This window comes from Syngnathus scovelli, chromosome 17, assembly GCF_024217435.2.
Source record: "Syngnathus scovelli strain Florida chromosome 17, RoL_Ssco_1.2, whole genome shotgun sequence".
Classification (NCBI taxonomy): Eukaryota; Metazoa; Chordata; class Actinopteri; order Syngnathiformes; family Syngnathidae; genus Syngnathus; species Syngnathus scovelli.
The window spans coordinates 5733436-5753944 of record NC_090863.1 but is presented as its reverse complement, the minus strand read 5'-3'; the positions used below and the strand labels follow the sequence as shown (position 1 = coordinate 5753944).

General features: G+C 42.4%; 3 protein-coding genes across 22 annotated transcripts in view; 1 reads left to right on the top strand and 2 right to left on the bottom strand.

Annotated features, from left to right (window-relative positions):
- Positions 1–2413: 2413 nt before the first annotated feature.
- wrnip1 (WRN helicase interacting protein 1) lies at positions 2414–6175 on the bottom strand. Of its 2 annotated transcripts, none has more exons than XM_049746983.2 (7): positions 5542–6172; positions 5251–5445; positions 4787–5028; positions 3793–4016; positions 3142–3297; positions 2979–3058; positions 2414–2844 (listed from the first exon to the last, which is right to left on the bottom strand). In XM_049746983.2, exons 1-7 carry the CDS (start codon positions 6121–6123, stop codon positions 2563–2565), a joined length of 1761 nt encoding a protein of 586 aa, XP_049602940.1. In that variant the 5' UTR covers positions 6124–6172; the 3' UTR covers positions 2414–2562. The 2 variants fall into 2 exon arrangements, with proteins under 2 accessions (XP_049602940.1, XP_049602941.1); XM_049746984.2 differs by having other exon boundaries at positions 2696–2844; positions 3146–3297; positions 5542–6175.
- On the top strand, positions 4960–20415 carry mylk4a (myosin light chain kinase family, member 4a). 4 transcript variants are annotated; one of them, XM_049746973.1, is made up of 16 exons: positions 4960–5089; positions 6571–6747; positions 14921–15034; positions 15190–15274; positions 15378–15729; positions 16286–16581; positions 16960–17065; positions 17453–17546; positions 17625–17734; positions 17934–18075; positions 18152–18222; positions 18289–18417; positions 18610–18762; positions 18840–18918; positions 19012–19066; positions 19257–20415. In XM_049746973.1, exons 2-15 carry the CDS (start codon positions 6667–6669, stop codon positions 19063–19065), a joined length of 1866 nt encoding a protein of 621 aa, XP_049602930.1. In that variant the 5' UTR covers positions 4960–5089; positions 6571–6666; the 3' UTR covers position 19066; positions 19257–20415. The 4 variants fall into 4 exon arrangements, with proteins under 4 accessions (XP_049602930.1, XP_049602929.1, XP_049602927.1 ...); XM_049746972.1 differs by lacking the exons at positions 4960–5089; positions 6571–6747 and adding an exon at positions 7679–7825; XM_049746970.2 differs by lacking the exons at positions 4960–5089; positions 6571–6747 and adding an exon at positions 12832–13314.
- Positions 7014–20509, bottom strand: part of foxf2a (forkhead box F2a) — a 155914-nt gene continuing 142418 nt past the window's right edge. For 7 of the 16 annotated variants that reach the window (XR_007487076.1, XR_007487078.1, XR_007487082.1 and 4 more), the window contains one exon: positions 16091–16391. The gene's annotated coding sequence lies outside the window, so the exon portion shown is untranslated. The other 9 variants (XR_011088432.1, XR_011088429.1, XR_011088434.1 and 6 more) reach the window with 9 other exon arrangements.

Here is a 20509-nt window from a genome sequence, read left to right as displayed (position 1 = left end):
ACCACTCACTGAAACACCACTTCTTTTATGCACGTTTGCTCTAAGCTAACGGCTAACTTTATTGCATGAAGGGATGCGCCGTTATGCAACAACGGGGAGATTATGCTTCTCTTTGGGTAATCTTTATTTTATAACTCTTAAAATGACGTGTATGCATATATACGCCTAAATATTGTTATCCAGTATATCTACTGCAATTTCACATTAGACTGCTGGTTTGAAATTTACTTTTATTATTATTATTATTATTTTAATAAACATTAAAACCTGTTCAAACTTGTCTGGTGTTTTATTCCTTGTTTTTATTTTTTGGGCATTAAAAGAAAAATCTGACATTTGGTTAACTGCTTTGTGTGACAATAAATGTGTTTTACATTGTGTAATATGTGTTGGCGTCCCCCAAAATAAAGAGCAAGTAGTCAAATACACATTCTTGACATGTATAAAAAATGCATAAAGTTATTAGGTACTCCTGAAAACGGTGGTGTACCTAATGGAGTGTCCGTGTGACGTCACAGATCAACCAGCCAATCTATAAATAAAGTGGCCTGTTTTGAGGTACACTTGAAAATGGCGGTGTACCTAATGGAGTGTCCGTGCCTCGTTAAGTGCAGGTGCGTGAAAAGTTTTAGCTCCTTTTGAACGTGAAAGTGGCTAAAACTTTTCACGCAGGTGCGCTTAACGAGGGTCACTTGGAAAACATGTTGGAACGCGGCCCCGAGGACTAGAGCTTGACACCTGTGACCTTTGACCATGCTACTTCCCTAATAAAGTGGCCTGTTATTAGGTACACTTGAAAATGGCAGTGTACCTAATGGAGTGTCCGTGTGATGTCCTCGTTAAGTGCAGGTGCGTGAAAAGTTTTAGCTCCTTTTGAACGTGAAAGTGGCTAAAACTTTTCACGCACCTGCACTTAACGAGGGTCACTTGGAAAACATGTTGGAACGCGGCCCCGAGGCCTAGAGCTTGACAGACAGCTGACCTTTGACCATGATATTTCCCTAATAAAGTGGCCTGTTATTAGGTACACTTGAAAATGGCGGTGTACCTAATGGAGTGTCCGTGTGATTCCCTCGTTAAGTGCACCTGCGTGAAAAGTTTTAGCTCCTTTTGAACGTGAAAGTGGCTAAAACTTTTCACGCAGGTGCGCTTAACGAGGGCATGTTGGAAAACATGTTGGAATGCGGCCCTGAGAACTAGAGCTTGACACCTGACCTTTGACCATGATATTTCCCTAATAAAGTGGCCTGTGATTAAGTACACTTGAAAATGGCAGTGTACCTAATGGAGTGTCCGTGTGATTTCCTCGTTAAGTGCAGGTGCGTGAAAAGTTTTAGCTCCTTTTGAACGTGAAAGTGGCTAAAACTTTTCACGCAGGTGCGCTTAACGAGGGCATGTTGGAAAACATGTTGGAATGCGGCCCTGAGAACTAGAGCTTGACACCTGACCTTTGACCATGATATTTCCCTAATAAAGTGGCCTGTGATTAAGTACACTTGAAAATGGCAGTGTACCTAATGGAGTGTCCGTGTGATTCCCTCGTTAAGTGCAGGTGCGTGAAAAGTTTTAGCTCCTTTTGAACGTGAAAGTGGCTAAAACTTTTCACGCAGGTGCGCGTAACGAGGGCATGTTGGAAAGCATGTTGAAATGCGGCCCTGAGGACTAGAGCTTGACACCTGACCTTTGACCATATTTCCCTAATAAAGTGGCCTGTTATTAAGTACGCTTGAAAATGGCAGTGTACCTAATGGAGTGTCCGTGTGATTCCCTCGTTAAGTGCAGGTGCGTGAAAAGTTTTAGCTCCTTTTGAACGTGAAAGTGGCTAAAACTTTTCACGCAGGTGCGCTTAACGAGGGCATGTTGGAAAACATGTTGGAATGCGGCCCTGAGAACTAGAGCTTGACACCTGACCTTTGACCATGATATTTCCCTAATAAAGTGGCCTGTGATTAAGTACACTTGAAAATGGCAGTGTACCTAATGGAGTGTCCGTGTGATTCCCTCGTTAAGTGCAGGTGCGTGAAAAGTTTTAGCTCCTTTTGAACGTGAAAGTGGCTAAAACTTTTCACGCAGGTGCACTTAACGAGGGTAACTTGGAAAACATGTTGGAACGCGGCCCCGAGGACTAAACGTCACTTGGATGGCACAGGTCACAAAACCTTTTGTTTACAATCTTTCTATAAATATAATCTTTTTCTTTAATGTCTTTGCAGACAATGGCCCAGAATTGAAGGTTTCTGGCTTGATAAAAATCTTTTTAGAGAAAAACTTGCAAGATAATATAAAAGGGCTTTTATTTGTCTGATCAGAACAGTGTGATTGTTAATCGCATACCGTCAAATGTATTTTGAACATGATTTAAAGAATAAAAACAATAAAAAAATAAATAAATAAAACCCACTATATATCACTGTTCAAAAATTAACCTCTTTTAATGTCATAATAATCAGATGACATGCAGAACATGGAAAGTTTCAAAAAGTTCAAGGACGCAATGCTCAGTCTTATTTTATTTTCAGGAGAGCAAACATAAGCTGAAGAGTGGACAAGTGACTTTGCTAATCATCCTTGCAATGGCGTCCAGGTAAAGAAGTCAATGTCGCGCAACTCCTCAGGCAGGTAGTGCTGCTCCACCGGAGTGCTGAAGGCCGGATTGTACTTATAGCCCTTGGCGTAGCCCAACTGCTTCATGAGACGGGTGGGTGCATTGCGCAAGTGCAGCGGAACGGGAGGCAGGGGCCCTTTGTGGTTCCGCAAACAGGCCTTCACGTTGTTGTAGGCCTTGTACACGTCCACCGATTTGGCCGCTCGGGAGAGGTAGACCACGCACTGAGCCAGGATCACCTGGAATCAAGATATAAACTATATATTATTTATTTATTATTATTCCCCCCCCCCCCCTCAATACTACCAATTACAATTACTATTCCCACGAACTGCTTGAACTTTTTGACTAATTGTTCAGGCCACTGACATACCTCACATTCGGGCATCCCGATGAAGTGACAGGCCTGGTAAGTGGACACGGCCTGAGGCAGAGCCAAGGGATCAGCGAGACCTAAGAGTGCCAGGAACACCGAGTGAGGAGCCTGAAAAGAACAGTTTGATTGAACTCGATCGTAGAATCTCTGTCTGCCGTACCCACGTCCTCACTGGCAAAGCGGACCAGCCTGCGAGCCACGTAGAGTGGATCCTCGCCTCCTTCCAGCATGCGGCCCAGCCAGTAGAGGGCGGCGTTGTCGTGGGAGCCTCTCATGGACTTGTGCAATGCCGAGATGCAGTTGAAATGCTCTTCGCCTTTGGAGTCATACAAACAGAAAGTTACATCACGACGATTATGATGCCTTCTGATTGTTCCACTGACTGCTAAATCAAACAGCATCGCACGACTGGAGTTTTTATTTACCATCGACAACATACAAACTTACAGCGTTCTAATATGAGTCATTCATCAAGTGGGCTGAGTGCATTTCAACACCTCATAAAATTGGGAGCAGTAAATCTCCGTGTTTCAGGACAGCTGAACGTTATGCAACCCAACAACTGGGGAGGCCACAGGGAAAACGAGTTCTCCACGAATGGTCACGACTTGAGGCTGGAGCTTCAAAGGGAACATATTCAAATTGACTTTGTAAACTATTATTTAAAATGTAGACAATATTCTAAGGCTGGGAGAATGAAATTCAAGATTATTTATCCCACCGCCAAATTTAGCTACCACAATCACGTTGTGACACAAGTTTTTGTGTAGGAACAATTTGCTTTGGTAAGTGATCATGAGGAGTAGCTTACCAGCTTTGTCGTAGAGAATATGAGACCTCTGGAGACCTTCCTTAATGTGTTCTTCCTTCACAAGAATTTCCTGGGCGGAACCATCTGGTCCTGTCAGTCCAGGCTGGGTCAAGCTGACCTGAGCCTGAACGGCCAGCTGCAGACTGTTCAGCCCCGTCCGAGCGTCGCCATCACACAGGTAGGTGATTGTGTCCAGGGCCTTTTGCTCAATGTAAATTTTTGGCCTGAGAACAAATAGATCATATTCAACAGGCTTTCCTTTTACAAAGTTAGTTATGATTGTGCAAGTCCCTACAAAAAAACAGACCTCAGATTTCCAAACAAACGATTTTGCATCCTCCTCAGCTCACAAGAACAACCCTGCCCCACCAGAGGGCGCCACTGTTTATAGCGACTCAAAAGTCACGTGTCAACAATCTCAGAAGGGTTAGAAAATATACTGTAATCATTTAAAATGTATCAAATATTTTTGGCTGGTGTTAGTTTTTTTGTGGTCCTGGAATGGATTATTAGCATTTCAATTCATTTCAACTGAGAAGGATGATTTGAGATATAAATATTAAGGGCTACAAGTCAAATTGTAACTACAACATTTTATTGTGACAACCAGCCACCATTAAGTGATCCGGTAGCCATTTTAGGTTTCTGTAAGGTTTGGCGAGATGCCCGGGACCACCTCAGTCTGGTGTAAGTCCAAGCTTTTAATGTGGACATGTGTGATTTGCTGCGTTCTTTCCACGCCTGGCAAACAATACTGTCAACAAATCTGCCTGACATGCAACATTGCATTCCGCGAGGAGCCAGAACCCATCAAAGGCCTCGCGGGCTGTAGATCGTGCGCAAATCTGATCTGTCGACACATCATTCGGGACCCAGGCCCAGAGGATTGCACTGGCTCCTGCCGCCCTCCTCCCCATCAAAGATCTAAACGGGCCGGCTCAGCCAAACAATTTTGATTTGTGGCGCGTTGTCCACTCAGGAGCGCAGTACTCACTCGTTTGGGTCTGCTTGGTGGTCCGGCCATTGGGGATTGGTTTGATCCCGTTCCAGCACGGTGATCCCGAGCGCCGCCACCGCCCGCTCCAGGATCGAGCTCATTGCCTCTACCGAGAGCTTCTCGAGGACGAGTACTCTGCAGCGGCTCAGTAGAGCAGCATTCACCTGGAAGGACGGATTCTCGGTGGTGGCCCCAATCAGAGTGACTGTTCCGCACTCGACGTGAGGGAGGAACGTGTCCTGAATTACAGAAGAAAACGATGGGACATATGTCAGTGAGGATGTAACATCTGTTTTTCCAGTAAGTACTGGCTTCATTTCAAATGAAGGTAATGGATGGTAAATAGATATTTGTTGAATTAATATAAATGTACACAAAAAGAGTGCTTTTATTGAAATTACTTATTAAGAGGTGGGGCCTGGCAAGATTGACGGCGTGAGATTGACACAGATATAGCCGACCTGTTGTGATTTATTGAAGCGGTGGATTTCGTCAATAAACAGGATGGTCTTGCGTTTGAACAGCCGCAGCTCATTTTGCGCTTGCTTGATGACTTCTCGCACGTCGGCGGTGGATGCGCTGGTGGCGGAGAGTGGCACGAAACGAGCCGTGCCCTTCTTTTTGCTGTTGCTGGCAATGATGTGAGCCAGAGTGGTCTAACACAGAGGGAGTGCAACGTAAAAAATACATGACTGAGTCTTTTTGCCACCTGATATGCAAGATTGATAAGGATGATGACGTCACCACAGCACCTTGCCACATCCTGGTGGTCCCCAGAGGATGAGAGAGGGTATTTCCTGGCAGTCCAACAGGGACCGCAGGAGGGTTTGTTCCCCGACAACTTTGCTCTGACCAAAGTACTCCTCCATCGAGTTCGGCCTCAAAATCTCTGCCAGTGGTTTATTTGAGGCTAATAGTGTCCGTAGATCCAAATTAGGTGTTGCGTTCAAGGTTCGTCCGTCGCTCTTAGTTTGCGCCCCTGAATGTTTGTGTTCGGCTTGGAGCTCGGTCGGAAAGCTACGCTTGACTGCCTTGTTGACCGCGCCACTGCCACTAGCTTGTTTGTTGGGTAATGACGCGTCTGTGTCATTTTGATGTGAGCTTTTCGACTTGTTGCCGTGGAACATGGAGAATACTCCAGAGGAAGCAGGGGAAAGCGCCGTGTGGTCTGCACCCGCAAGTTTTGGCGCAGCTTCGGAACGAAACTTTTTCATCGGTGGTCCACCTTCGGCATCACCCTTCAGTAGACAAACATCGAGGTGACCATTAATAGCATCGGAGGTGAAGTCTTTCAAACAAACAGGGCACTGCACCGATACAGAAGACGTCGCCATCTTGCATCCTGCTGAACTTTGAACCCTTGTCACGTGACCAAGGAAACACTTTAAAATTGGAATTAATTTTAAAACAAAATTAAAACTACTGTCATCTTCTGTATAATATTTATAAACTGTAGCATTAACTGTATGAGATCAAAAAATATTTTTGTCACGTTCATTCCTACCTTTGTGTTCAACGCTTCCGGTTTTATGTTCAGGGGTAATGGGACGTTCCAGTTTCACCGCTAACTCTTGGGAAGAAAATGCACATCACACTGATACGTAACTTACAAGTTAACTTATACGTACACAAAGAAAATTGCAAGACAACCCATTTTATATTAACAATGGATGCAGCAATGGTTCTACTAAAACAAATAATGGCATAAATTTGAGGGGATTATAGGATTTTCTCAAGAGTCGTTACATTGGTGCATCAATTCAATTTGTGTTTCTGCTCAGAAGAAAAATCCCAGACGAAGTGCACCAACAAAACGAGCCAGGCCAAGTGAAGAATGGCCAAGATGAAGTGAGCTCCTGTGTGCTGACAGCAGAAGCATGAGCGCGCCAGTCTTCTTCCCCGACCTAGAAAAGGTGAAAACGATGCGATCCTTCTGGGAGATGAAGTTGAAACTAGAGGTACATATGCATTCCGTACATCTTATATTCGAAAAATAAATTCAACTTCAGGAGTACCAGCAATGTTTGCTAAAAAGCCAAGTTGTAACAATGCAACAATATTATAGTGCAGTGCATATTGATTATAACTGCCCAATACGAAAAAAAAGAAAAAATATGACAACTGCATGTATGAAAAGTGTTCTTGTATATTGAAAAAAAAGAAACGTAATGCACACAATCCACCTTTCGTTTTTTATTTACTTTTTTGTTAATAAAGACGCGAGACACTTCAGGTTTTTTATTTCACACCAAATGCCCAGTGTGTGCGCGTGTTGCGTGCGACCACATTAAACACAAATCCAAACAACTTCTGTATATTCTTTATACAATTTACAACTGGTTGAGAATTTCGAAATATGATCATATTCGATGTTTTTAATTTAGAGGTCTATTTTAGGTCTATACCGAAACCAATTTTAGACGTCTAAATTTGGTCTATACAAGACCAGACGTCTAATAGACGTCTATGGCTGACAGGGGACTTGCGTACCTTCCTCGATTCTCAATATCGGTGCTTTGTTAAAGTTTAATTTAAATGTGTGTTTTTTTTAAAAAGTGTGCTGGTTTTAATAAAGCTCTACTTTCTCGTGCAGAGGTGGAGAGATTACGCAGGATTACACATGCGCGTCATGGCTGTCATGCGCTTCACGATGACACCTGTCACTCTTTAGTCACAGGGACAAACTGACCGTCACTGGGCTCTAAGTGCTGATAGGAGCCGAAGGGGCAGAACTGAATTAACGACGGCTTTTTAATATTTGGGTGTCCCATGCACAACACCTTGCTGTCATCCCTTCAAACCCGTCACTTGAAACTGTCCTTCCTCAGCCAACGCGCAACGGGGTTTGAGTAGATTGCAGCAAAGTGCTAAAGAGGAGGAGGAAAGACAATGAGGGGGCTAGTTGAAGCGATAGAGGACTTTGCAAGCACTTGGTTGGTCAGCAGCATGTGTGTGCTTGCAGTCTACATTGGCTACAGGCTTTGGGATTTACACAGCTTCAGGAGGAGTCAAAGCGCATCCACGCACGACACACAGGTACTGCAGTAAACACAAAGAATTGTTATGTTACAGAGATATCAGCCAATAGATAAAAAATAGTGAGCTCCTCATCACCATCTTTAGCACTTTGAGATTCCTCCGAATGTAAAGTGCGTTACAAATATAATGTATTATTATTATATTATTTTGTTTCTTTGGTAAATCAAACGTGTTCATGTGTAACGTATTTTATCATTTCCCCAACACTTTTATTTCCTGAGGAGTCTTGCAAGTATATAAATACTGCATTGTGGTGAATTAATTTGACTGAGTGTAAATTTTGCCACTCAAAAATGATTTTTGTTGTTGTAGATTTTCAATTTAATTTTACTGCCTAAATAGCCAAACTGCCAAAACAGACTGGAATCATAATGGCCACAAGTGTATAAGTATATTTTGTGATGTTAACAAACTAACAAAGTATTGACACGTAAACATGACCAACATTTTTTAAAATTTTTTTATTTTGTTACTATAGACCCCAAAAAATGCCTCTGGGCTGTTTTAGCTGAATAAAAGGTATTCAATAATAAATATTTATTGCAAAAACATATTTAGGGCTATTTAGGTAGCTGACACTTCAACTTGGGTAAAAGGTGGGTTCATTGAAATGGTGGCCGCTCCTTCCAGCCTGCTGTATGGGGAGCTTGTGTGTAACTTCCCTCCTTATACTGTACACGGCAGCTGGAAGAATTAAACGTGAGCTAACTCGGCCACTGGTGTTTACGAGCAAGTGCAGCGTGTGCAGTGATTGTACAGTGCAGGGCTCGAATTTACAACATGTGTTACTGCCATCTAGTGAGTCACATTGCTGCTGCTTTGTAGCATCTAATGTTTCCAGTTAAATGTTTCCTTTACATAGATCAATATAAACAGGTTGTTTTAGATTCTAAAAAAGCCTGAAATATGTGCATCCTTTTAAACAGTGCATTAAACACTCATTTGGTAGTTCCGGTTTATGCCGTTAGAGTGCGCCACCTCAAAGACGAGCTGCCGTTCTCTTGCCCTCTCTTATTTCCATTACTCCTTTGACATTTAGGGAGATATACAGTGACATTTACCACAGCAGATGCATCTCTATGTGACTAAGCTCTTCCCACGCGGCCCCCCGCATTCTGTCATTGACCTTAAATGTCTCATGTAGCATCTTCACGTGTGTGGATACATGGCGGAAAAATAAGTGCAGGCCCAAGCCTCATCCTTAATAGGAATGCTCAAAAGCAACAGAATTATTTATCATATCTGAAAGAGAGAAACTTTCTTCCCTACACACAAATAATTGATTCACTGATAAGAAGAAATGTTAAGCAGTCAATATTAATCGTTCATTTTCATGTCTTTTTTTTTGTACGTTTTATTACATGGACATTTCAGATGTTAGAATAAAATTATGTTCAAATAAAAACATATTCTAATTTATTTTAATGACACATTTCAGATGTTAGAATAAAATTATGTTAAAATAAAAACATTCTAATTTATTTTAATATTTTAAAAAAATAATTTAAAATATCAAATTGCGTATATACAAAGATCAAAGTCAACACATATCGCTTCAACATACTTCCTTAACTCCGGTCATTATTTATGCTATTTTATGTCTACGCCGACCTTGAGTGCCTTGAAAGGCGCCTTATGAATAAAATTTATTATTATTATTATTATTATTTTTAACGACAATTACTACTAGAACTAGACTCTCAGTGTACAAAGGAGAAATATTACTACTTTAGTAGAACTAGAAGAATCTAGGCTAACTGTTAGCTTATCTGATAAGTAACCACATTGTGGTTGCCAACACTTGCCATTTCCGGAGCAAATCATTTGCGGGAATTCAGTTTGTTTCTTTGTTGCAATGTAATTGGCCATTCCGGGTTTCTGAGGTAAATAAATACAAGGTTCTGAAAGGGAAAGAGAACAAGGGGCGGGGGCATTTAGCATGGGGGAATTAAATTTCACGGCTGCCGCATACGCACTTAAGTGCACAAGTTTCCGAAGTAAAGTAGAGCCAGCGTTGGCAGGCGCAGCCACCGCAGCGAGGCTGACTGGACGATAGCCACGCAGCTCAGTGGCCCTACGTCTCTTGGGACATTTTGTTCTTTGACCAACAGGCCACACTCCATTTTTAACTGATCACATTGAGCGCTTGCCAAGTAGCCTGATAGCAGCGGTGTCAGGCAGGTCACTCACTTAGAACCAAAAAAGGAGATTTCCATGCAAGTTACAAAACAAGCGCAAAAAACATCGGTTACGATGACTGTATTTCATAGTACAGGCTGATGTTGACAACAAAGGTAAAAAAACAAAACAAATGCCAAAACAGGTTAACCAAGTAAAGCAGTCTAAATCCTCAACTAGAAATTTGTACCGTTAGCTAAATCAAATATAAACTGTGGATGATGGGATAAAACCCCAAAATATCTTACCTTATAACGTCATAGGCAAAAAAAAAAAAGCTGTAAAGACAATGTTGACCAGTCTACCATTGTGCCGCCCACTAAAAAATATTATTGTATTATTTTAATATATAATAGAATACATTTCAGTATTTAAGTTATATTCAGCCACCTTTTAGTATATTACATAAAATGCATTATGATAAAAAAAAAAGAAAGCACATTTTATGTCCATTTTGAAATGTTGTGAAAACAATAAGCCCTAAAACGACCTTCTCTACACTAAGTGGAAATTTATTTGTATATTTATTTCTTTACATTGACCAGAAAATGTCAATGCTTTTGCCAGTTACATCTTGGTGGTGACATGCACAGAAGCATCCAGTAGTCCAGTATTCCTTTTATTCAGTGGACAGCGTGTCCAAACATAACAGGAATTTTGCAGTGACATTAAAACATTGAATAGTTAAACAGGTGCCACACGATGCATTCAGGTTGTGTGTACGTCCACGTACAGACTCTGTTTGGCATGGAAGGTGCTCGCGAATGCTGAGAAGACACGATCACGATACTGTTACTTTCTTTGGCATTGCTTTCTCTGTAATGAGTGAGTGATACGCACTATATATTTGTCCAAACTCTCAACAGCGCCTCGGATGAGTTTACGTCGATTGCTGGGCAAAAAAAATCTCACAACACAACACCAACCAAATGACGTGTACCATTTTGCAAGTAGAGTTGATTTTAGAGTTGAATCATTATTTGTCATGAACTTTGTATTCCACGCAATTGACACGACATGCGGCAAACGACCTACGCCATCTGTCATCGGTTGGCAACGTAACCGTCCCCGCCGGCGTGATGGATGCCTGCTTTCTCTCCGCCCTGTTTCCGTCACGTCAGAAGACCTTGTTCTTTCCTTTTACTGTCATCATACATATGCAGGTGCAACCAGGCAGTGAAAAAACGCACTGAGGAGGATGTGGCGCTTTGGAAACGAACATACTTTTGTCATGAATTTAATAAGAGTCAAGTGTCACGCTTAAATACTGACTTGAGCTTCTCGGCTCGGTCTGCCAAGCACCCGTTCGTGGTGCGCTCATGAGCTCACGTCTTGGCTTTAATCGCTACAGTGTGGCAAATTTGGCCGGGGTCACTCTGGCTCGGTTTGCATTTCGCGCCTCCGACATTGTCAAGTGTCATCGCGGCGCCTGGAGCGGGCTGCGTTGCCGCCAAGATGCATCGAAGATTTAGGATTTACGATTATATTTGACTGGCCTACAGCTTGTAGGCAAGGTTTTCCTTGATGACGTCGGCCCTGTGAGGAAACACGCATACATGCATTGTGTTTGAGAGGGAATGTGGATTATGTTCATATTGCGTATGCGCAGTTAAAATTAGCTCTTTCCTGGTGGTTATCAGTGGACGTGTTTGTCAGCGAGCTGGCTCCCAATAAATCATCCGTGTCGGCCGTCTCTTTTTTCAGTGGGCAGACCAGTCATCTTACTGTATGTCCCCTAAAGATGGATGGAATCGCAGGCCCCTTTTTACATTCCCTCGATAGTGTCTGGATTACATGTCTTTTTTATGTATGGAACATATTTACGCTATTTAGTCAAGCGACATTAACTTGAAGGCAATAAATCTGACAACTCGCATCCTTGTAAACATGAGACAGAAGGAAACTGTAAAACCAAAGTTATGTACTATGTCTGTGACTATACCACTTTGAGCCTCGGGGTTTTTTTTTTCCCCACTTGACCTACTTGACTTAAAGACTCAACAAGTAAAATAACACAAGTGACTACCAAACATGTTAACTTGCTAACATGCGCTAAATGGCTAACTAATTACTAACAAAGTAACTGTCAAGTGAGTTAAGTTGCTAGTACAGTATTACCATCAAGCTAACTTACATGTTAACTATCTTAAGTTGCTGTAACAAACAAGCTAGCATAATGTTACACTAACTAGCTTGATAAGTCATCTTATTTCATTTTTAGCAAATTTATAAAGTGCCACACAACTTAATAAAAGTGAATGTAAGGTTTGCGTGGTTCTAAACATGGCTATCTAATCTCTCACATGATGTCTTCGCCCTTTCATTAGCAAAACAAGCTTCATCATCCTTCTGTGCCACTCAAGTAGTGTGTACAGTGAGCATTTTGACACCAGGCAGTCGAGTGATGCTGGTGGGCTTAGCACTTAAAGGCTCTCAAATGTCTCATAGCCCGAACAGTGCCAAGCCCCCTCCCCTAACACTTGACCCGTGCTGACGCAGTCTAACCATTTACATTTAGGTCCGCGGGATCACTGCAATCCCAATAGTGCGGACAGGAGCAGGCACGAGGAATATTGCTACGAGAGAACTATTGCCCATCATTTTTAGCTTCACCGATCTTTTGCTGTTGAAATTGCTTCTAACATATTTTCAATCCTTTTGTCCGGCGTGTTAATCGATAGATTTGCACAACTGACGAAAGCACTGAAGGGTAGAGCTGGCTCCAATTGCTACAAAAATCTTTCCGTCTGTTTCACGGACGTTCCCGCTTCTGCTATCGTTTCGAGTTGGTGTCTTGACGTGATTTTTGTCTCACCGCGAGAGCCATGAGTTCCTCCATGAAGACTACGGTTTTTGGTCAGAGGATGGGCGACAACAGCAGTTTTGATCTCATCCAAAATGGGATTGAATCTTTGAGTGGAAAGATGGACAAGCTCATCAACCTTCAAGAGAAGGTCCTTATTCGGCTAGATGCCAAGTCCGGTGCGACTGAGAAGGAAGAGACGGAGAATGTCAAGAGCCTCGTCTCAAGTGTGGAAGTCAATCAGTCGCAGGGACAGGACGTCAAGAAGATATACCAGGAAATGAGCACCATCATGTCGGTGGTCAACCAGCGGTCTGAGATTCAGACGCAGAAGCTGGAGGGGATGGAGAAACTGGTCCTCAGCATGCAGCAGGTGATCAGCTTCATCGGCGAAACGATCAAGAGCTCCAGGCTTATGGAACTCATGTTCAAAGGTCCGGCTGACAGCAAGGCTAACAAAATCTCAAAGAGGAAATCATCTGACAATATTAAAAAGCCAGACAAGGTGAGAAATTATCAATTTCTTGATAGCCAGCCATGATTTCTGACATCTTTGTGCTGATGTCTTATCTTGGAAAAAGCCATAAAATGGATCATAGCGGAAACACGCTTTGTCGTTATGTGGCTTGTACACTTGCAGGGGTCGTATGCATGTGCGGGAAGTGTGTGAGACGAGCCGCTGTGACGCCAAGTGTGGCACGGGAAATACCTTCGAGGCAAAGGGTGAAATGCTTTTGGATCTGGGGCACACCGGTTGTGCTCTGAAAGGACTTGAAATCCTTTGAGCTCCTAACAAATGCTGGAAAAACAGAATTAAGTTACCTTTGATTGTATTCCTCTGTTGCTGCCAATTGTCAATTGAAGAAACGTTGCCAAGTTTTTTTTTTGGGGCAGAGTGGCACCGTCCAATATGCGTGTCTATTGTGACTTATGTAACCAAGACACAAAGATTAGTGTGTCACCTACTTGAGAATGTGCAACAAATAATAATAGCAACACAATTAATGGCACAATAAATCCAAGGTGAGAAGCAACAGAACCGCACAGCTACCGTCTGCTGTGTGACTCACGTTTCAGTGAATTTCTCTTGTCGTCACACCTTAAACTCTGTCCTTGTCCACCACTGGAGGTGTGACATTCCGAAATTTCTGTCCAGTAATTTCTGTTACTCCTGCCTCTCCCAATGGGTGATTTGATCCGCAGCAAGTGTCGCTGTCACTGAGGAGACAAGGCACTGGAAATATCCCTTGTGTGCTGTTTACCTACCCCCCCGCCCCCCCCTTCGACCCGTGGTGGTTTCAAGACAGTTTTTTTCCATGTTAACCTGAGCATCTAGTGTTTAGTGAGTTGGATGGGGGCCTACCGTCACTTGTAATATTTTCCACTCGGGGTTGCATTCTGTGGCTGAGTGCAACACGCGATAAGCTCTCAACTCGCTGGCCTGCTGCCGTGGGTCCGTCGATCCATCTGCCATGAATAATCAAAGGCATGCTGTTGCGCCATTCAGCGCACGGATAAGTGCATCCTGCAAACAGAGTGTTGTTGCTTATTTTTGTGTTACCGATGTGGTCCGTGTGTTTCCATTGTTGCGTCATCACATCTACCTGTTGTCATGATTGCTGAAGGAGTGAAATATTTCTTAGTGCTAAATTGTCTATTTTCCACCAACATACAGTAAAATAACGCCAATGCCAGAAATACTGAGTAGGCAGCCTTAAGTTCCAGGAACTCAGCGTTCTTCTCAGGAACGTTCTGTAGTTCCTGAAACAAAAACGTTCCAGTCAGATAAGTTACGAGCTGCTGGCATCAGTCCAAAGGTTCCTGGGGCCCTCAAAGTTAGATGAGTACTACCTTCCTGTTGCCCGGGTCAGCCAGGGTCACGATAGATACCTTACCCCGACGCTACATTTATACTGCACCAAAGACTGCCGGACAAATATCCAGTCAGACTGCTTTGACGTCATCCCTGACCACTAGGGGGCATATTTACGTAGTGTCATACTAGTTGTGATGTATTCGGTCTCATAGTCCAAACAAATGGATGGATGTTTATTTATTTTTCATTTTTTGTCGTAACCCTACTAAGCACTGCCATCTTGTCTTTTCACTAGAAAACTACCTCTAACACAGCCCTAAAAGAGAATGAAGAGGTCTCACTGTCATCTGACACATCAGAGCACGATGGACCAAAGCATTTCCCCGCCCCTCGCAATTATGGAACCTTTGTAGGTCATCAAGAGCTGTGCTCTTTATTATTTATCTGCACTTTTCTGGTTCCTAATTTTTTTTTGCAGCGTACCCTTTGTCACAAATGCAATTTTGTGCATTTCTTCAAATGGAATGCACATTTTAGAGATTTTCAATGACTTGTACTTCACAGTTGAAGGACCAGAATAAAGATGGCGCAGAAAAGCCTTGTTTGAGCCTCGAAGCTCCAAAGACGATGAAACCTCCAGACACTGAAGGTAGATACCCAAGAGTTGCTCGTACTGACGCATAAACTTCAAATACGAGGAGGAAAATGTCAATCTATGATGTCTGTTTGCTTCTCAATTCATTTTTTTTTAGACACCTCGTTGCAGAAGCAAGTGCAGCTTCAAAAAGACATTCTGAAACTCAACAAGGAGAATGCAGAGAAGTCAGCTCAGCAGTTTAGTGCCATGTTTTGGAATCTGGAAGCTGACGTTCCTGCCGCAGACCCCGACAGGAGTGAAGATGTGGAAGTTACCGAGGAGGTGGTTGAAGTGGAGGAGATAGTGGAGGAGGTCGTCGAAGAGCTAGAGGAGGAGGAAGCACTGAAGGGAGAAGTGGTGGAAGAAGTGGTGGACGAGGTGGTGGAAGAGCTGGAAGTGGTTGAGGAACTTACTGTAGAAGATTCACAAAATTCTGAATCGGACAACAACGAACAAACAAATTCAAGGTAGTTTGCCTTGTCAATTTCCACAATGCAATCTAATTCAACTTTAATCGTTCGTAATGATCATCATTTTGAAGGACATCATTTTTCTCTCTATTCTTATGTCAGAGCAGGAACCCAAATGATTTCTTCTATCCCCATTGTTGGCTATATTTTAAATACTGCTGCAGTAATGTAGAAAACCATTACTATTTCAGTATTTAAATTAAAAAATATATATATATTTTATTTATTTTTATTATTTTATGTTTATTATTTATTTTAGAAGTAGATCTTCACCCATTGGTGGTGTATCTGAAACATTTCCCTTGTGATGAATGTGGCTTTGCTGTAATAATAAATATGAAATAACAAACTACTAAAATAGAGAATAGCCATTTTTAAAATCTATTTTATAAATGCACGATGACAAGTATTGCAGCACTAATAGAATTAAAAGTTAAATTAAATTGTCAATACAATTTTTAAACAACCATATTGATACATTCAATTTTTAAAACAAGTCAGTCGAAGTCCTTCAGTCCTACGACGTGTCCGAGCATTTACGTTGTTCCATCAGTGACGAATGTGAAGACACCTTCCTGGACGCCAAGATGGAGCTCAGCGTCGGCGGCTCCTCCTTTGAGACCGAAGAACTTGTTGTGGTGGAGGAATACACCGAGGTCCTGGAAGTTGACAAGGTGGAGGATGAAAAGGAGGACAAGAATGAGGACAAGCAGAAGCCGCAGGAGCAGAACCAGGCTGGGCTTGAGTCCCAGTTTGCTCTGAAAGAAACATTGGAGCCAGAGAGGGATGAAAACAAAGCCGAGCCTGAGGACGAAAATGAGCCTGAGGATCAACCCAAATACTTGATTGGTTAGTCAGCACTTTTTGGATCACAACTGAAGCTTTTCAAAAATGGATGGAATGCAAGGTCCATTCAGACAAAGTGTATTTTTCTGACTATAAGGTGCACTTCAAAATTACCACTTATGTATGGATGTCCAATTGAAGTTGAATAAAGTTTCACTCGGAACTGGTTTTGTGTCTCTTCAAGATCCGCCTTACATCCCAGTGCATGGAAATTTCCAAAGCAGTCCATCGAGACTGCGCCTTAAAATCAGATGTGCCTTATAGTCTGAAAAATAGTTTTTCATTTTCAACTGAAAGGCAGTCAGCTACCGAATAAAATTCTACCCGGCGATCCTTGAGTCTGTCAGTGACAATGTGACGTTGGTCTTTGCCCCACTTTAGACACCGGTCCTCCCCCGGCAGCGCCGTTTAATCACCGCATCGTGTCGGCCAAGCCCAACCAGATCAGCAACTTCTACACCATCAACTGGCAGGAAGTCCTGGGAGGGTGAGAGATGCTCTTCAACTCCAGCATGAATTCAATTGAGGATGGCATGTTTACGGGTCAGTGGAAGGGTTCCTTACTCCACCTCCCCACCGTGAAGCCTTGTATAACCTGCCCCCCTCGCCTTGTCTACTTCATAACTCGAGTCTCGGTGTCTATTTTTATTGCCGGACTGAGCGGTATGTGAAACTGTATCTTTGGTGCCAGCTGCTTTCTAATCACCAAGTGTTAATCCTCATCTTCAAAGCGGAGGCACCACTGTAATGAAATAACACATTTGGCTTGTTTGTTTGCACGGAGATCATTTCTTTTCATTAACAGGGCGGGAAAGCCGTCAGCGTGTTGCTCGCTGTGTTGAATTTCCAATGTCCATCTTGTCTTACTCCAAAGGGGTCGTTTTGGCCAAGTGCACAAATGTGTTGAAAACTCATCCGGTCTGACGTTGGCCGCCAAGGTCATCAAGGCCAGGTCTCAGAAAGAAAAGGTATAGCAGCATCACCATCGTGACGGATCGTCCCGCTTGCAGCTCCATGCGTCTTATCCTGTGTCGATTCGTTACCAGGAAGTGGTAAAGAACGAAATCCAGGTCATGAACAATCTGGACCACGCCAACCTGATCCAACTCTACGCAGCGTACGAGTCCAGGAATGACATCATCCTCGTGCTGGAATAGTACGTCCTATCTCTTACACATTCTCCACTGACGATTACATTTAATCCTCCACAATCTTTTTTGTAACTCAAGTGGGACATTGCATGCAAATATACCCCCTCCAAAAGTATTGGAACGGCTCTTTTCATTTTCAGGAGTGTTTTGAGACCATCATGAGTTTTGGTTTGTACTGATGAATTTTTGCCACGGTTTTGCCAGCGTGGGCGGAGGCGAGCTCTTTGACAGGATAATCGATGAAAACTACACGTTAATGGAGCTGGATGCCGTGGTGTTCATCAGGCAGATCTGTGAGGGCCTGCAGCATATGCACAAGATGTACATCCTCCATTTGGACTTGAAGGTACACACACACACCAAATTTCTTCTTGTTTTATACACCAAGCAAACTCTAAGGTGGAATTTTCTTTCAAGTGCAGCCGGAAAACATCTTGTGTGTAAGCAGGGTGACCAATAAAATCAAGATCATCGACTTTGGCCTCGCGAGGACGTAAGTGTTCACCTCTGTATTGCCGACTCCTTTGGGTTAACTTCAAATCGTATGATTCTGAAATAGATACAAACCCAGGGAGAAGTTGCGAGTCAATTTCGGTACGCCGGAGTTCTTGGCCCCGGAAGTCATCAACTACGACTTTGTGTCGTTTAACACGGACATGTGGAGCCTTGGCGTCATCACGTACATGCTGTGAGTACTGTCCACTCCTAAAAATGTCTTGCATTACTTTTCTCTGTCTGAGATTTTAAATGCTTCTTTGTCTATATGTGCCACTCTGATTGGCTGCCGTCCAATATCAACAGGGCAACAAATCCAGCTGACATGTAATGATATATATACTGTAATGATAAAAATAAACATGCATCCCCATCCGTCCGTCAGTCTGAGCGGCCTCTGTCCTTTCCTGGGCGACGACGACAACGAGACGCTCAACAACATTTTGGCCTGCCAGTGGAATTTTGAAGAGCAAGAATTTGTGGACACGTCTGAAGAGGCCAAAGAGTTTATCACCAGGCTCCTCGTCGTCAATAAAACGTACACTATCGCCTTGTGTGGGATTTTCTTTTTGCTAGCTAAAGCACGGATTGATTTTTGGAATTATCATTTTTCAGCTGGAGGATGGGAGCGTCCGAGGCCCTGAGACACCCTTGGCTGTCTGATTCTGCCCTTCATCATAAACTTAATACCAAGGTAGGCAGTTTCAAAGCTGCTGACTAACTTTATGTGTAATAAAAAAAAAACAAGGAAAAATGGAAGAATGACCCTTTTGTTTTTTCCTCCCAGAAAACTATGTGCCGATCTCGCCGGTCATCATGTGTGCCCCCAACAGACAGTTGAGGTAAGCCATGCTACACTTATTTAAAAAAAAAAAAAAAAAAAAAAAAGATTTTATCCACTAGAGGGCAGCATCACTCAAGTTTACGAAGGCAAACAATTTCTTTTTTTTTTTGTTCGGCTACTGGACAGTATTATATATGAGCATTTGAGAATTAAAAAAATAAATATCACAAATAGAAATCTCTTATCAGGGTACCACGATGGCTCCAAGCTGTGGCCACTCCGGACCAAGCTACCAGTCCCCTCACACAACACCACTTCGAAATGATTGACATTGTAATATACAAAAAAAAAAAAAAAAAAAAAAAATTACTTTGCTTAGCATTTAAAAGCCATTTCACTGTACGACCCTGAAAACATTTTTTCCTAATAAATCACTGGCATCAGGCGGAATAGCCTTGTCCCAAATCAAAATTTTTCAAAAGACCCTTAAAACGGCACATTTGGTCATTTCATTGTCAAAAAGTGCTAGCGAATTCCTACAGTAGATTTCTCAAATATTTGTCAAAAATAACCCAACTGAGCAATAGTACAAATTTGTGAGAAAATTCTACCAAATTATGGCACGTTTCAGCGAACACCAGTGATATATTGAAAAAAAATGCATTGGATTATTATTATTTTTTTGCATGTTGATGGCTATTCGGACACACCTGAGTGAACTTATCTAGCTGCATTAAACATGCAAAAACCAAAGTGAGCCTCACTTGGTGTTACAACATTGATTTGAATGTAGTCTGCACGTTATTCTGCCTATTATTGTCTTCACTAAGAGCTTTCTGAAAGGTCACACTGCCCCCCCCCCCATCTTCTTTGTGTATTTTTTGGTCGACAAATCCGAACAATATAACATCCATGTGGCCTACTGTATGTTGTTGCTGTCATGTAGTGCGCACTTTATAACAATATTTATTCAAGTATAATCAAAACTTATGTAGGTTCCACCGCTCTGTTTCTATTTTATAATGCATCAACAAAATGTCTTATCAGCTGATTGCTTCACTCTGTATCACTGCACAAAACTAGTATTTTTTTTTGTATCTTTTTTTTTTTTTTTTGTAATTGTACTGTATGCATGAGCTGCAAAGCCACGCCGGTGCCACTTGATCAGATGCTTGGATCCGCCTTCTGTGAAGGCTCAATGTGTAAGTGAAAGGAACACACTATCTACCTGTTGTTGCCTCATAAGTGGATGACACTTAGTACGCACACTTGCAGGGTTTCTTGTTGAAATGTCAGAATGTTTGGATTGTTGACGTTCAATAGATTACTCTCACACACAATTCAGCATGATTTGTTTTTTGTAGAGTGTAACTGTAAACACGCATTAAACTGATGTCTCAAACGGGAGTGGTGGTTTTTCAGATTTCCTTTTTTTCTTGCAATTTTTATAAAAGCCCTAACAAATGGATCTTAATAGTTTTGGTAAATTTCAGCACCACTT